At 51.7% G+C, this 14,764-nt stretch overlaps 1 protein-coding gene across 1 annotated transcript in view; it reads right to left on the minus strand.

Annotated features, from left to right (window-relative positions):
- Window positions 1-14,764, minus strand: part of SPTB (spectrin beta, erythrocytic) — a gene marked incomplete at its 5' end in the record, with an annotated part of 68,114 nt that overhangs the window by 28,467 nt on the left and 24,883 nt on the right. Inside the window, 10 exons of the mRNA XM_080808233.1 lie at window positions 813-959; window positions 2,526-2,616; window positions 2,728-2,930; window positions 4,112-4,856; window positions 8,868-9,005; window positions 10,317-11,187; window positions 11,941-12,091; window positions 12,815-13,117; window positions 13,847-14,005; window positions 14,642-14,759. Of these exons, the coding sequence (XP_080664359.1) occupies window positions 813-959; window positions 2,526-2,616; window positions 2,728-2,930; window positions 4,112-4,856; window positions 8,868-9,005; window positions 10,317-11,187; window positions 11,941-12,091; window positions 12,815-13,117; window positions 13,847-14,005; window positions 14,642-14,759 (2,926 nt within the window). The remainder of the gene's footprint in view (window positions 1-812; window positions 960-2,525; window positions 2,617-2,727; window positions 2,931-4,111; window positions 4,857-8,867; window positions 9,006-10,316; window positions 11,188-11,940; window positions 12,092-12,814; window positions 13,118-13,846; window positions 14,006-14,641; window positions 14,760-14,764) is intronic.

Here is a 14,764-nt window from a genome sequence, read left to right on the forward strand (position 1 = left end):
GGGCCTAGGAATGTATGTTGCTAATAATAGCCAATATTTACTGAATACCTCATAAGTGCCAAGTACTATGTATGCTAAGTGCTTTAATGTTCACAATTCCCTTGTGCAGGTACTGCTATTACCCTCATTTTTCAGATGGAGAGACTGAGGCTCAGGGAGATTGAGTCGTCGGACAGTCTGGCTCAGAGTCTGCACCTTCAACCACTATGGCTGCTGCCCTGTGTGGACCCTACACCTGCTTCTTCCTGGACAGCCACAGCAGTGGGGAGCAAAGGTGAGGGATGCCCAGATCAAATGCCAGCTACATTTAACTTGGGCCCTGCAATGGGCTTGTTCTAAGGGGGTCATCCTCTTAGTGTCCCCCATCTATGAAGGGTGTGAATGACCACTCCCTGGTGGTCTTGCCCGTCCAAATGATGAGGCTCCACGGTCCCCTGGACCGCTCTGCTCATCTCCCATGTCCCTCTGCCCTCGGGCAGGACAGTGCTGGGGTCCTGGTGAGGATAATGGAAGCACACGGAGAGAGCTGGTATCCCGGCACCAGAGGCTGAGGCACATGCCTGGGTCTCCTCAGTGTCTGGACTGTCCCCAGACTCAGATGCCCCAGAGGACACACTGATTCTGACCAGGTCTAACAGGACTGGACGTGGCAGGAGCTCTGAAGGTTGGACTACTCTTTAGAGAAGTGTTTCACTTCCAGGTTCTATACTGTCCAGTAAGCTTCAGACGGTGTCCACGCCCCGTGTGAAGCCCCACTCACGCACACACATCTGGGAAGAGAGCCCCCAGCACGCCCCACTCGCTTCACTTACTGCATCGATGCTATCCAGCCACCCCTGGTGGGAAGCCAGGTCTGCCATAAAGGCCTGGTGCTTTGCCCACTTGTTTTGCAGGTTTCTCGCGTCATCATAGGAAACATCCTGAGATGTTAGCAGCTTGTCATTGATCCAGAGAGTGAGCTGTGGACAGAAGGAGGGAGTCCAACAGTCTTTGAGTGGACCTCTTTGGCCAGGGGCTCAGGGCAGGACCTGCTGTTCACCTCTGACTGCAGAAGGCAGCCCAGGAGAGGCAGTATGAACACAGCGGAGTAGTAATCTCTAAAACGCTGGGTCCCTGACTCTGAGCACAAGCAACTTAACCTGTGTTGTCTCAGGGCAAAAACAGCAGTACCTGAGCGTCTTCCGCAGTCAAGTGTACGCAGGTGACACCAGGGATAGTTATGCTTCTTGCCATTTTTCCAGGACCTAGGACAGGGCCTGGCCCACTGAAGGAACTCAGTGAATGCTTACTGAATGGATAGATAAATCCACCCCTTGGCAGTAGGGTGAGAAGTCACTAATAAACACAGAGAAAATGTTATCTGAGGAAGAAGCCAAGGGCAGATCTTGTAATTAACAATGAGGGAAGAACTCTGATGAGCATCTGATGTTTCTAAGATGTCCTGGCAGCAGACCAAGCCTGGTTGGTGCCAAGGGCAGAGGCAGATGAAAACAAAGTTGTTTGGGCTGAGAGGAGAGGGGTATGAGGATGGGAGAGAGAAAGAAGTCAGAGAAAGCACCATTCCACACAGAAGTACCACTCATGGAGGGATTCCATGTGTACTCTAGGAGTGCGGGTTAAAAACATTCCTTGCACAGCTCACTCCAGGCTGAGCAAGGACCTTCTGAGTCAGCTCTCCAACCAGGAGACTTGTTGAAAACACTACTGTCTCTCTCATCCCTTGATGTTTTGATTCATCTGGGCCTGAGCAGGGCCCAGGACTTTGCATTTAACAAGTGCCAGGAGTGGCTCCATAATTTGCAGGGCCCAGTGCAAAATGGGAATGCTCAAAATTATTAAGAATTTCAAGATGGCAGGGGTGCCTGGGTGGCTCAGTCATTAAGCATCTGCCTTTAGCTCAGGTTATGATTCCGGGGTCCTGGGATGGAGCGCCGCATCAGGTTTCCTGCTCAGAGGGGAGTCTGCTTCTCTCCCTTGCCCTCTGCCTGCTGCTCCCCTGTTCTTGCTATCTATCAAATAAATAGATAAAATCTAAAAAAAAAAAAAAGAATTTTAAGATGGCAACCACAGAGCATTAAAGCAAGCATGAGGCCCTTCTGAGTACAGGCCCTAGATGAATGCACAGGTGGCATGTCTTTGAAGCCGGCCTTGACCCCATGGGACTTCCACAGAGATAGCCCTCAGGCCACTCTTTGAGAAACCCTGCCCTGGACTAGGAAAATTAAAATTTGTAGATTTGGGGAAAAAATTATAGAACCCAAGATTCTAGAGGATGACCTCAGAGCTCCCCTTATGAAATTCTAAACTCTCAATTTCTTTCTTTTTTTCTTTCAAGTTTATTTTTTTTTAGTAATCTGTATACCCCAATATGGTGCTCAAACCCATGACCCCAAGATCAACTGATCCTGCTCTTCGGACTGAGCCAGCCAGGTGTCCCCCCAGCCCCCGTGACCATTCTACCTCTAGGGCACTTTGGTCCTAGCATGGAATCTCCTGCAAGGTGGCCTGCCTTGCTGGAACCTCACCTCCTGGCAGTTCTGGAGGAAGTGCTGGAGCTCCAAGTTGTCCTTCAGAATGATGGAAGCCTCCTCAGCCTTCTCCTTGTTTTTCCTGTGCCTGGAAGGGAAGCCAGAAGCTGTTGTCACCACCGTGCTGAGCCCAGGGACCTTGCACAACATCACCTGCACTACCTGGCTCTGGCCCTGTGACCTTGGGGGCGGAGAGTACCTGTCCTCGATCAGCTGCACCTTCTCCAGGATCTTGTCTGAGTAGAGGTTTTCTTCAGCTACCAGCTTGTTTCCAGAGTCCACAGGACTCAAGACCTTATCCTGGTTGTTCTCCATAGATACCAAGAAGTCCTCAAACTTCCGGATTCCAACCTCTGCAGCTTCAAGGGAGTCTGGGGGCTCCAAGTGAGCCAGAGTATATTCCTGTTGAAGCAAGTTTCCAGAGAAGGCATGGACACATGCTGGGAAGGCAGTGAGGGCACGTGCCAGGCAGAAGCACCCTGTGTAGCCGTCTAGGCTTCAACATGAACGGTGCTTCCTGGAGTTGTGCAAGGAAGAGCAGCACCCTAGGCCTTGCCCCCACCCCCACCTCAGGGGCATCCAGTGAACAGTGTGCCTGAAGCCACATGGAAGGGTAATGGCTCAGGGGAAAATTCACCTCTCCAGTCTGTAACTGACCCAAGGACAGGGCACAATTTAGGAAACAGGGCTGGAAAAGGTATGTGATAAGGAACAAAGAAGATTTCCCCCAATTCATGGCAAGAGAGAGTCCTCGGAATCCAGAATTTGAGGAGAAAAGGGAACCTTCTTGCACTGTTGGTGGGAATGCAAGCTGGTGCAGCCACTCTGGAAAACAGTATGGAGGTTCCTCAAAAGTTAAAAATAGAGCTACCCTATGACCCAGCAATTGCACTCCTGGGTATTTACCCAAAGGATATAAAAATACAGATCTAAAGGGGTCCACACACCCAATGTTTGTTTATAGCAGCAACATCTACAACAGCCAAACTATGGAAAGAGCCCAGATGTCCATTGACTGAGGAATGGATTAAGATGTGGGCGGTGCGCGCGTGCGTGTGTGTGTGTGTGTGTGTGTGTGTGTGTGTAATGGAATATTACTCAGCCATGAGGAACAATGATATCTAGCCATTTATAACAACGTGGATGGATCTAGAGGGTATTATGCTAAGTGAAATCAGTCAGAGAAAGACAAATATCATATGATCTCACTTATATGTGGAATTTAAGAAAGAGATGAACATATGGAAAGGGGAAAAGAAAAAAGGGAGAGAGGGTAACAAGCCATCAGAGATTCTTACTGTTAAGAACAAGCTGAGGGTTGATAGAAGGAGGAGGCTGGGGGATAGGCTCGATGGGTGATGGGGATTAAAGAGAGCACTTGTGTTGAGCACTGGGTGTGGTATGTAAGTGATGAATCACTGAATTCTACTCCTGAAAAAAATATTGCACTGTATGTTAACTAACTAAAATTTAAATGTAAAAAAAAGTAGGATTTAGTCTCTGAGGACATTCATAGACTTACCAGGGCTCTTGCCCTGAGAGATACCACCCTCCCCCGACCAGCCCCAAATACCTCTCCCTACCTGATTGCTAAGGATGGCTTCAGCTTGCTTGGCATCTCTCTGGAACTCCTGGAAGCCGAGGCACTGGGCGAGGGAGTGATTGCGGCTCTCCCACATGCGGCACAGGGCATCCCAGCCAGCATCCAGGCCCTCCAGCCTCTGGCGCAGGAGCAGGTACTCTGGGTCTGTCTGATCACGGATCACATTCTTCCCGGACTCCTTGACCTTCTGGAAGCTCTCTTGGTGCCTGTCAATGTCGTCTTTTATGGCCACGTGCTGCTGTAGGAGCTGCTCGGCCTCTGGGAAAGACTCAGGCATGTCCTCGGAGGCCACAGATTTCTGGGCCATGGACAGCCAAGCCTGGAAGTCATCCAGATTCTGCAGGAAGGTCTGGAGCTTGCTGGCTTCCCCCAGCGAGGCTTCCTGCTCTTTCAGGGCTTTCTGCAGTTGCTGCCACAGTGTCTCCACACATGCCTGCCACTGGCCGATGTCCTCTCCTTGCTCGGGGTGTGAGGCCATCAGCTGCTGCGACTCCTGCTCCAGGGTACCCACACGGTCCCGGATGGCGGCCACGTCGCGCTCCAGCCCTGACAGCTTCCGCTGGATGGCAATGATGCCTGCCAGGTCCTTCATGGACTGCACCACCTGCATCTTGTCCTCGATCCACTTGCTGGTCTCCTCACAATCCACGCAGTAGTTTCGCACCCGGAGGGCTGAGTTCACTGCCTTCCGCCGGTCTGACACTATGGTCTGGAATGCCTGCCACCTGCAAAGGGGGACACAGAGACACCCTCTTTCTTTTGCCTTTTCTTTTTTTTTTTTAATTAACATATAATGTATTATTTGCTTCAGGGGTACAGGCCTGTGAATCATCGGTCTTACACATTTCACAGCACTCACCATAGCACATACCCTCCCCAGTGTCCATCACCCAGCCACCCCATCCCTCCCTCCCCTCCCCTCAGCAACTCTTAGTTTGTTTCCTGAGATTAAGAGTCTCTTATGGCTTGTCTCCCTCTCTGGTTTTGTCTTGTTTCATTTTCTCCTCCTTTTACCTTAGATCCTCTGTCTTGTTACTCAAATTTCTCATATCAGTGAGATCATATGATAATGAGACACCCTCTTTCTTAACATTTCCCACAGGACCTCCTTACCCAGATTCCCACCGGAGTCTCTCCCCATAGATCTTGTACCCTGAAAAAATCATCTACCCAACACACTGTGATGAGTAAAACTCATTTATCCGATTTTCCCCAAGACAATATAAACTGTCAATCAGATCTTCCCATCAGCGGGGGGGCAAGCAGTGATGTGATTCCAACCATAAGTAAAGGAACGAAAAGGACTCTTAGCTCGGCTCCGTAGGTAGTTGAATTTTGGGCAAACATAGAACTTCCCCAGATTTTTTGAAATGCTGAAAATAACTAGAAAGCTTGCATTTATCAACTTAAGGACAATTTCAGGGCATAGGGCCCCATAGGAACCCATAGGTTCCCGCCAGATGAACCATACAAATGCCCGAGACCGTGTTCAAAGTACCCAAGGCCTAAAAAAGTCACCTTGGCTCTAAAAGAAAGCAGGCCTTATGAAGGAGGAGGGGGGAGAGGGAAGGGAGAAGCTGGGGTTAACCCACTGAGCCACCCAGGTGCCCCCTAGGGAGAAGCTGGGGTTATAACTGAAAGGGATAGCATAATCTTAACCTTCAGACGCAGGGTTGGCATGGAAACGGGAACTATGCAAAGGTCTGGCACATGCCTTGGGGTCTGGGATTGGCCAGAGCTCCCGATCACCCTCTTCTAAAGAGCTGTGCATCACCCTGGCCCAAGACCACCAGGGACCCTTTCCTTGGACTCACTGAGTGACATGTAATATGTACGTAACATGTAAGCACATGGGAGTGTGCTGACTGCTCATTTGCTGAGCCCATCTTTCCTGAACACCCACAAGGTGTAAGCATTATGTTAGCTCTTGGGAGGATATAGTCCTGGCCAGACTTTGCCTCCTGGAGTGTGTGATTTAGAGAAAAATTAAGACAAGCTTACAAAATAACTATAGTATAGAGTGCTGTGTATAAAGCACACACTAGGCAGAGAGGGTTAAGGGAGCTGTGAGGGTGACGAAGGTGATGGGGGCAGGTCTCGTGGCAGCCATCTGAGCGGGATCTCAGTGAGCACCTCTCTAGCACTGCCACCGTAGCGACCTACTTAAGGATGGGGCCCTGGCTATCTCACCCTTCTCTGTACCTCCAGCACCGGGGGGAAGGAAGCTGAGGGACTGGGCAAATGGCCTGGGGAGAGTGTACTGTGGGTCCTCCCAAGGTGTGACAACAGCTGCTAGACAGGTCTGCGAAGAGAAGTAGGAGACAGGCAGGGGAGACCTGGGAATACCAGGAGAGAGAAGAGCAAGAGCCCAAAGATTTCGCAGCTTCCCTCCTAGACAGAGAAGTCCTTCAGTTCTGGAGAATTCTATGCCTCCGTACAAGAAGACTCATGGTGATTTTCTAAGTTTTTCCTGGTGTGGACTCACTGCAGCCACCAGCAGAGGCCACACAGAGCATGGGCTGGGAATTACGTCTGGTTCTCCCTGCTGTGCTGTGTCCCAGAAAAAACAAGTTGACAGAACCACTCCAGTCAGCCCTGGCCAGGCCAACTCAGAACCTCAGGTTTGGTCCTGGGCCCAAGATTATTAAAAAATATATATATATATTGGTCAACTGGAATGCACACGGCAGAAGGCGATCACTTCTTCAGTCAGTGTCTGAATGACTCCTATGTGCCGAGCTTGGCAGAAGATATTTCAGTTTTGTCCCTGTTCACTCATTCACTAAGCATTTATCAGGCAACTGTCCTGTGCCTTGTGCCAGGCACTGTTCTAGGCTCTAGGGAGGTAGCAACGAACAAAGCAAAGTGCTCGTTCTTATTTGAGTGGGAAGAGACAAATACATAAGTCCATGATTCATCCAAGTGGTGACAAACACAATGAAAAAATAAAATGAGGTAACGAGATAGAGGCACGGGGGCTATGGGGGAAGGAGGTAGCGGTGTTTTCAACTGGGTCAGTGAAGTCCGCTTCAATAAGCTGACATGGGAGCTGAGATCTGAATAATGTAAGGGAGTAAGTCATGTGGCTATCCAGGAAAAGAATATACCAAACAGAGGAAAGCTCAATTATGTACTTGGTGCTCAAAGCACTGTGGGCAGTAAAGATACTGCTTTTACTTGCTTATAGTCCAGAAGGAAAGTACTTCAGGATAAAAGTAATTATAATACAAGGTAGAATGTAAAGCTCTAAACCAGTACAGAAGAGGGAAAGACAGTTTTTTTCATCTTGGACACAGGGAAAAAGAGGAACCTGAACTGGCCCAAAGGAGGGGCCGGATCTGGAGCAGAGAGTTGGAGGAGAATGTGCTCTGGGGCAGAGAACAGTGGAGGCTCGGAGGCAGGACTGCAGGCAAAGATGAAGAATGACCGTTGTTCCAAAAAGTATTTGAAGAACTATCACATGGAAGAAGAATTAGAATCAGTTTTGATCTCTCTAAAGGGCAGGGACAGAACCAAGGTGTACAAATTGCAAGGAGGGAGATTTCCATTCAATAGGGGGTCAAACCTTTTAACCCAAAGGAGTTGCCTCCGAATGGGATGAGTTGCATGGTGAAGGGGTGATCCCCACCCCTGGACGTGTTTGTGTGAGACACAGTGGTCTGGGGGTATTCGCCTGGACTCGATGACTCCTCAGGTATGTTTCAGCTCTCAAGAAAACCATCTTATCATTTCATGTCCCCAGTTCTCTCTCACCTAAGGATGGCAAGTGCCCTGATGTATTTCACTTTGGATGGCACAAAACTTAGGGATCTGTAAAGATCATTCTCTGACTATAGCTCATTAAGACAACAGATATACAACTGACAAGTTCTTCCTGCCTGTCTTGCACACTCACACACACACACAACATACCACCCTCCAAAACCTCCAAGCCCAAAGAAGAACAAAGGAGCATCTTCCCTTTCTACATAAACCTCAGATTACAGAGGTTCTCTACTGTGCTGACCTCCTTTTATTTTATTTCCCCACACAACTGGGTCTTTTCCTAACTCCACCTCCCAGCTCGCTTCAGGCAGAGCAAGGCTCAGACACAGTGTGGGGAAAGGGGCTGGGACAGTGAGGAGCTGGTGAACACGTGGTATTGTGTGTGCGGGGGCCCTGGGTAACAAACAGGAACATAGGCTGTCATGTGCTGTCCTCAGAGATCCTTGAGGAACTCATGGCAATTACACCTCAGAACGAAAGCACCCCATCTCCAAAGGCTCCTCAGGGCCTGTTCTTTTGTTCTAGCCACAAAGTGTGCTCAAGGCTTTCTGCTAATTCTCCTCTTCATTCAAGCCATCCTCATTATTGATGCTGCATTTTGGCACAGGCTGGAGCTTTCTTTTATGGACAGTACTTAAGAGCTCTCAGAAAGCAATTTTCCTGGCCTAGGAATGTCTGGGGAAATGTGGCATGAGTAGCATATGGCCTGATTTTAACAATGCGTGCACTCAGAATGGCCCCTCCATCCCCCAGGATACGTGCCCAGCCCCTGCGGCATTCACCGCATTCACCATGCAGGGCCTCCCCCTTGTTGCTACTGCTCCAGAGTCAGAAGGAGACAGGGGCTGAGAAAGACAAGAGCTTGGAGGGGACAAAAGAGCAGTGCATGGCAGGCGTCCTGACGTCAGGGTCACCCCCCAGTCGGTTGCCGCGAGAAGGCGCCCTCAGCCCCAGCCCTACCCACGCCCCACCTGTCGTTCAGGTGGTCCTGGTACTGCTTCACTTCCCCACTGCGAGGGTGGCCGCTGTCTACCAGGCTGTTGGCAGCGAGGTTCACGCCGTCAATCTGCGTCATCAAGGTCTTCATCTCCTGGTCCAGGATGTCAAACCTGATATGGACAAAGAAGATGACTGGGGAGGAAGCATGGGCACTTTGCCTACCGCCCAGTCTCTGGATGTGGAGCTCTTGCTTTCTCCTTCCATCTCCAGAACACATTTGATGGGGTAAGGGTGCAGAAAGGAAAAAGATATGCTGACATACCCTATTTTCTGGTTCATGGGTTCAGTTTCATGGTTTAGGATTTCTTGGACCAGGCTAGTAAAATGCTGGTTGCTTACTCCATAGGCCACTGGCTCAATGGAAAGGCAGAGGGGAATGAAGAAGTGTGTATGGGGGACTGCTGATCACCTCAGAGAACACCTGCCATACCTCCAGGGCCACAGCAGCTGCCCTTGGGCCCTAATTCCATGCCTTGGCACCTTGCCCTGAAGGATCCCCTCCCCAGCCAGGTGCTCTGTCCTAGGAGAAGGGGGCACGGCTGGGGGCAGGAATGTAGTTCTGAAAGTGGACCCTTCCCTCTGGCAACCTGGGCCCACCTCAGCATGCTCTAGGGAGTGGCCTCTCAAGCTCCTCACCTCTCTGATTCTGCGCTTAGGAGGGCCACATGAACAGGGGGCATGCTCCCCCATGCCCCAGCACAGAAACAATCAGAGTACTGGAAAGGAGAGTGGCCTTGCAGCCTGGTGCTTTGGAAACTGGTCCCTGGGGTCCTTTGGGGTTCTGTGGCTGAGGAACTGCCATGGAAAGCTAGAGCTGGTGGGGTTCTGACTTCTCACCTCCCCCTGCACTCAACAGTTCTGTTTTCCTCTGTGCTCTATGTCAGGGGTTCTGTCTACAATTCATTTAAACAAAGACCGCTGTGGCTGAAAAGGAATTCAATACCTTGTCTAGAAAGACCCCCTTTATTTTAAGGAAGGCCCCACAGGGTAAAGGACCCAAAGCCACAGAGGCTGATTAAAACCCGTGACTCTGGGGCACCTGGGTGGCTCAGTTGGTTAAGCTTCTGCCTTCGGCTCAGGTCGTGATCTCAGGGTCCTGGGATCGAGCCCCACATCGGGCTCCCTGCTCAACGGGGAGTCTGCTTCTCCTTCTCCCTCTGCCTGCTACTCCCCCTGTTTGTGCACTCTCTCTCTCTCTCTCTCTCTCTCTGTCAAATAAATAAATAAAATCTTTAAAAAAAAACAAAACAAAACAAAAACCCGTGACTCTGGTGCATAGCCTCAGCCATAAAGGGCATCCCATCACCTTTCAAGGAGAACCTTGCTAATCTAGAGGTGGTTCCCACCCTAGGCGGGGGGTGGGGGGGGTGGAGTGCAGGCCATGGTGGAGGGAGGTGAGGAAGAGAAAGTCTGGCTCTGACCTGTGCCGTGCGACCTCCAGGTCCTCCAGTGTGTCTGGGATCTCCATCTGGGCGAGCCACTTCTCCTTCTCCCCCATCCACAGCTCACAGGCATCTGTCTCCCCAAACACGGTGTACAGGTCCAGGGCGTCCTGCAGCCTCTGCCGACGCAGGTCTGCCTGGGCCACCACCTGCTGGTAGAGCTCCCGGAGGGCCTGTAGCCGGTTGGTCACATCTGGGGAATCTCGAAACTCTTGGGGGAAGCCCTGGGCCTGCTGTTCCAGATGCTCCATCACCCCTCGGCTCTCCTCCAGCTCCTCCAGGAAGTCCTTGTGCTTCTTCCCCAGGGCCCGCGTGGCCCCCTCATCCTGCCCCACGTCTTCGCCTGAGAGCAGCCGGTGGGCGTCCTGCAGCCAGGCCTTCAGGTCGTCAGCGTCCCCCTGGAACTGGAAGAAGTTCTCGGCATCCTGGAGGTTCTTCTTGCGAAAGGCAGCCAGCTCCTTCAGCTGGTCCCACTGGGCGGACACCTCCTTGATTCGGGCCTCAATCTGTGGGTGCCCAAACTGCTTCCGTGCGACCATGCCCTCTGCCTCCTGGAAGATCTGCTTCAGGTGGGCGTCCAGCCCGCGGAGCTCATCCTCAAAGGCCTTGTGCTTGCGCTGTAAGATGAGCACACTTGTCAGGTCCTTGCCATAGTCCAGGGAAGAGTAGATCTGCTCCTTCTCCTTGATCCAGCTCTCCGCCTCATCCATCTCCCAGAAGAACTTCCAGAGCCGCTTAGACTGCTGCAGCTGGGCCTTCCGCCCGGCTGCCATGTTGCTCAGCTCCTCAAAGCACTGCTCCAGGTGGCTGACACGGTCCCGGATAACCTGGGGGTCACAAGGCTGGTATCCTGGGAGGGATGAGAGAAGGGAAGACAAAAGAGGTCAGGGCTTCGCTTGCGGGCAAGCTTTAGGTCAGCTGCTAGGCTAGAACCACAGGATCTAGAACCTGCCGTCTCACTGGGGCTGTGGGATTACATGGCGGGGGGCAATTGCTCAGATGGCAGGCCAGGTTCTTTATGATTAGTTCCCACTAACACTTCACAAGTACGTTGGATCTGCTCTCAGTAGAAACGCACAACAAGAATTCTTTTTTTTTAAAGGGCCCAGACACACGGGAACCTTGGGGGCACAGTCGGTTAAGCATCTGAATCTTGATTTCAGCGCAAGGTCATGAGATTAAGCCCCGTGTTGGGCTCTGAGCGCTACACAAAGTCTGCTCAGTTGGCTCAGTTGGAAGAGTGTGGGACTCCTGATCTCTAGATCAGGAGTTTGAACCCTGCGTTGGGTGTAGTGATTACTTAAATAAAACTTTATTTAAATAATAAAAAAAAGACCCGAGGCTAGAAACCTAGATTGTCTCTGTTGTATCTTGAACTAGCAGATTGAATGAAAGGCAGATGATGCCTTGTTGGTGCTTCTAAATGCCTTCTGATCAGATTACCCAAGCAGCTGCCTGCTCCCTAGAGAATTCTGCTTTCCTTCAAGCTTCTTTCTTGCACCATTAGCTGATGGAGGAAGCAGAATTCTAAAGCTAGGAGACTTATCCAAGCTCGGGTGCTAGAACGCTGAGCCAGGGGATGGAGAGACAGCTGCGGCCTCACCTTTCTCCTCGGCGAACTGCAGTGTGGCTGCGGTGATGGCCCTCACTTTGTCCCCTTGGATGGCGATGTCAGCCTCCATCAACTTGTGCTTCTGTAGCAAGTCCTCGACCTCCAACAAGTGCTTCCCGAACTCGGCAGACAAGAGGTGAGCCTGGCAAAGAGGACAGACCAGGTAGAGGGGACGAGGAGAGGTGAAGACACATACCTGCTAGGAGAAGAGACCCCTCCAAAAGGAGTGTCCATGGTACTTGGGCCTGGGAGTCAGATGCAGCGTGGAAGCTACAGAACAGGACTTCCTACTGGGAGTGCCTTTCAGAACCAGGCATGGAACGTTTTTCAGAAGCTCAAGCCTCACACTCAATCTCCTGCATCTGTCTCAAGGTTTGGGGTCTGAGCATGTGTATTTTAAGAAAGCTCCATGGTTGGTCTGCTGGGCATCCTTGGTGAGACCCACTGTGGTGGAGGGAGAGGAGATTCAGACTTCTTGGTTGCCCCTAGGCTGGAAGGTCTGGATTTGAACCAGACTCAAACTGTGATCACTCAGAGCCTGATTCTCTGGACTCCTGATTCTGGTCTATCATTTCTAGGTCCTGTTGGTTGGCACCTGTGCTACCATGAACCTAAGATGTCTTGATCACCTGAAATACTGTGGGCCCGGGCTGGTGACTTGTCTGGAGCAGAGGGAGCCAAGCAGTTGCTAGGTGGAGGCAGCCAGGCACCGGAGTGCCTCAGTTTCTCCATGCTGGCTCAGAGTCATGCTTGGCTGGGAGGCATCTAAGGAAGCAGCGCTAACTGCAGGACACCCCCCACCCCCCAGCATGGAGGTGGACTCGGGGGCACGGGAGCGCGGGGATGGGCAGCCTCCGGGGCGCACCTTGATCTCGTCCATCCAATCAATGCTGTGCAGCATGTCCTGGAAGAGCTTCTGCAAGGCCAGGGTGGCCTCGAGCCTCTGGCGCCGGGACCGCAACAGCTCCTGCAGGTAGCTCCACAGGCGCAGGATGTTGTCCTTGCGGGCCGTGATGCGCTTCTGGTCATGGTAATTCTCCTTCTCCAGCTCCTGGGCCAGGTCCTCCAGGGCCTTCACTCGCTCCTCATAAGCAGCCGTGTCCGTCTCAATGGCCTCGTGCTTCTTCTTGGCAGCCTCCACGGCTGCCAGGTCATACCCAAAGTTATCCTGGCCCATGGGGAGAAAAGCAGGCAACTTACTCGGGCCCCCCTTGGCTGGTCCCCTTAAACACAGAGAAATGGTGGGCCCCTTCTGAACAGTGCCTTGAAGGGAAAACCCATTGCCGAGGAGCTCATTCTGTGCTGTCTTTTTCAGCTGATCTTGTCAGAGCCAAGTTCCAAAGACTACATGTCTTACAGGAACCTTGAAAAGCAGCTCATAATTTTATTCACTGTGCCATGCATGCGGGAATGCTGTGTGTGAGTCACTCACAGAGCCCTTTGGCGGCCTGCTGGCGCTCACCACCCTGCCTGGGAGGGACCTGCCCGATTCTGGGCAGGAAGGGGCCACTGCTCACTCAGGAGCCCCGAAGCTGTAAGCACATGGCTCGCCCCCACGTGATCAATGAGGCACGCACTCTCCAGTTCTCTCAGAACACTGGCTTTGCCCTGCCCGGACATTTGAGTCCAGACTCTTAAGTGGGAAGCAACAGACGCTCTTACGGCACACATCCCCGGGGTCAATTTTCAGCTAGTGGAATCTGACCTGGCCCTTAGGGCCAGAGTCCATGGAGAGTTCTTCCTCAAGCGTGAATCTGGACCTACCCAGGGCTGCAAGGCCTGTGGCGGGGCTTATCTGACTGCCACCGAGAGGCAAGCTGGGTCTCCAGCCCCGCTGACCGCTGGGGGCTCTGGAAAGCTTCCGCCGCCTGCCATGCCCTGCGTTTCTCCCCACTACCTGAGCCACCAGGCGCTGGTTTTCATTGAGCCACGTCTCCCTCATGGCAGCCTTCCGGTCAAAGCGCCGGGCCACCTGCTCCAGCTTCTCTTGCCGAATGAGCTCATTCCTCAGGGCCAGCTCCCGCTGATACTCAGCCTCCTCCAGGCTTTCCCAGGCCTGTGTGGGGGTAGATGAGAATTCTTGGGGCACAGGGGCACACCTGGATTTGGGGGTTCCAACTCTTTTACCCAACACTGAGTGATTTCAGGAATCCAGGCAGAGCCTAAAGTTCAGCAAATCGTTTGGCTGCCAAAGATTTGGGGAGCACTGGTCCTGACTTCAGTTCCCTCCTCCCCTAAACCTGCCTTAGACTGCTGGCCTGATATAAGATTACTTGTCTCTGTGGGTGTTCAGTACATTCTCACTGACTCATGGCTACTTTCATTGTGTTAGAACGTCCAAGTGGTGCAAAGCCTCCAATCCCTGAAATATCGAAGGTGTTTCCCTTCTGTCATAAGCAGGTAATATTCATTCTATAGTCAGAGAAACTCAGGAATCTATAGAGACTAAGCTATAAAACTAGCTCCAAAAATGAACTCTGGGCATCTGAGCAAGAGGCTGAGCTAATGTACAGTGCGTGGTGTTGGACCTCTCAGAACTAGGTTCAGAGAGTACCCCCAAATAGCTAGCATGTGTAGTTAATAACATCAACAGAAAGTGGCTTGGTTTAACCCTGTCCAGTAACCATTCCCTGCACCCTTGTCAGAAACTCAGCTACCCCGCGGCAATGTATAATGGAAAACACAGCTGTACCCGGTTGATGTCCGACACTAGTTTCCCATCGTGAGGGGTATACACTTTCTGATTGTTGGCTCTCATCCGGGACTGGATGGTAAAAAGTAGGACTTCCAGATTCCCCTTCTCCTGGAACCTGTC

The sequence above is a fragment of the Martes martes genome (genome assembly GCF_963455335.1).
Source record: "Martes martes genome assembly, chromosome: 7".
NCBI classification, from domain to species: Eukaryota; Metazoa; Chordata; class Mammalia; order Carnivora; family Mustelidae; genus Martes; species Martes martes.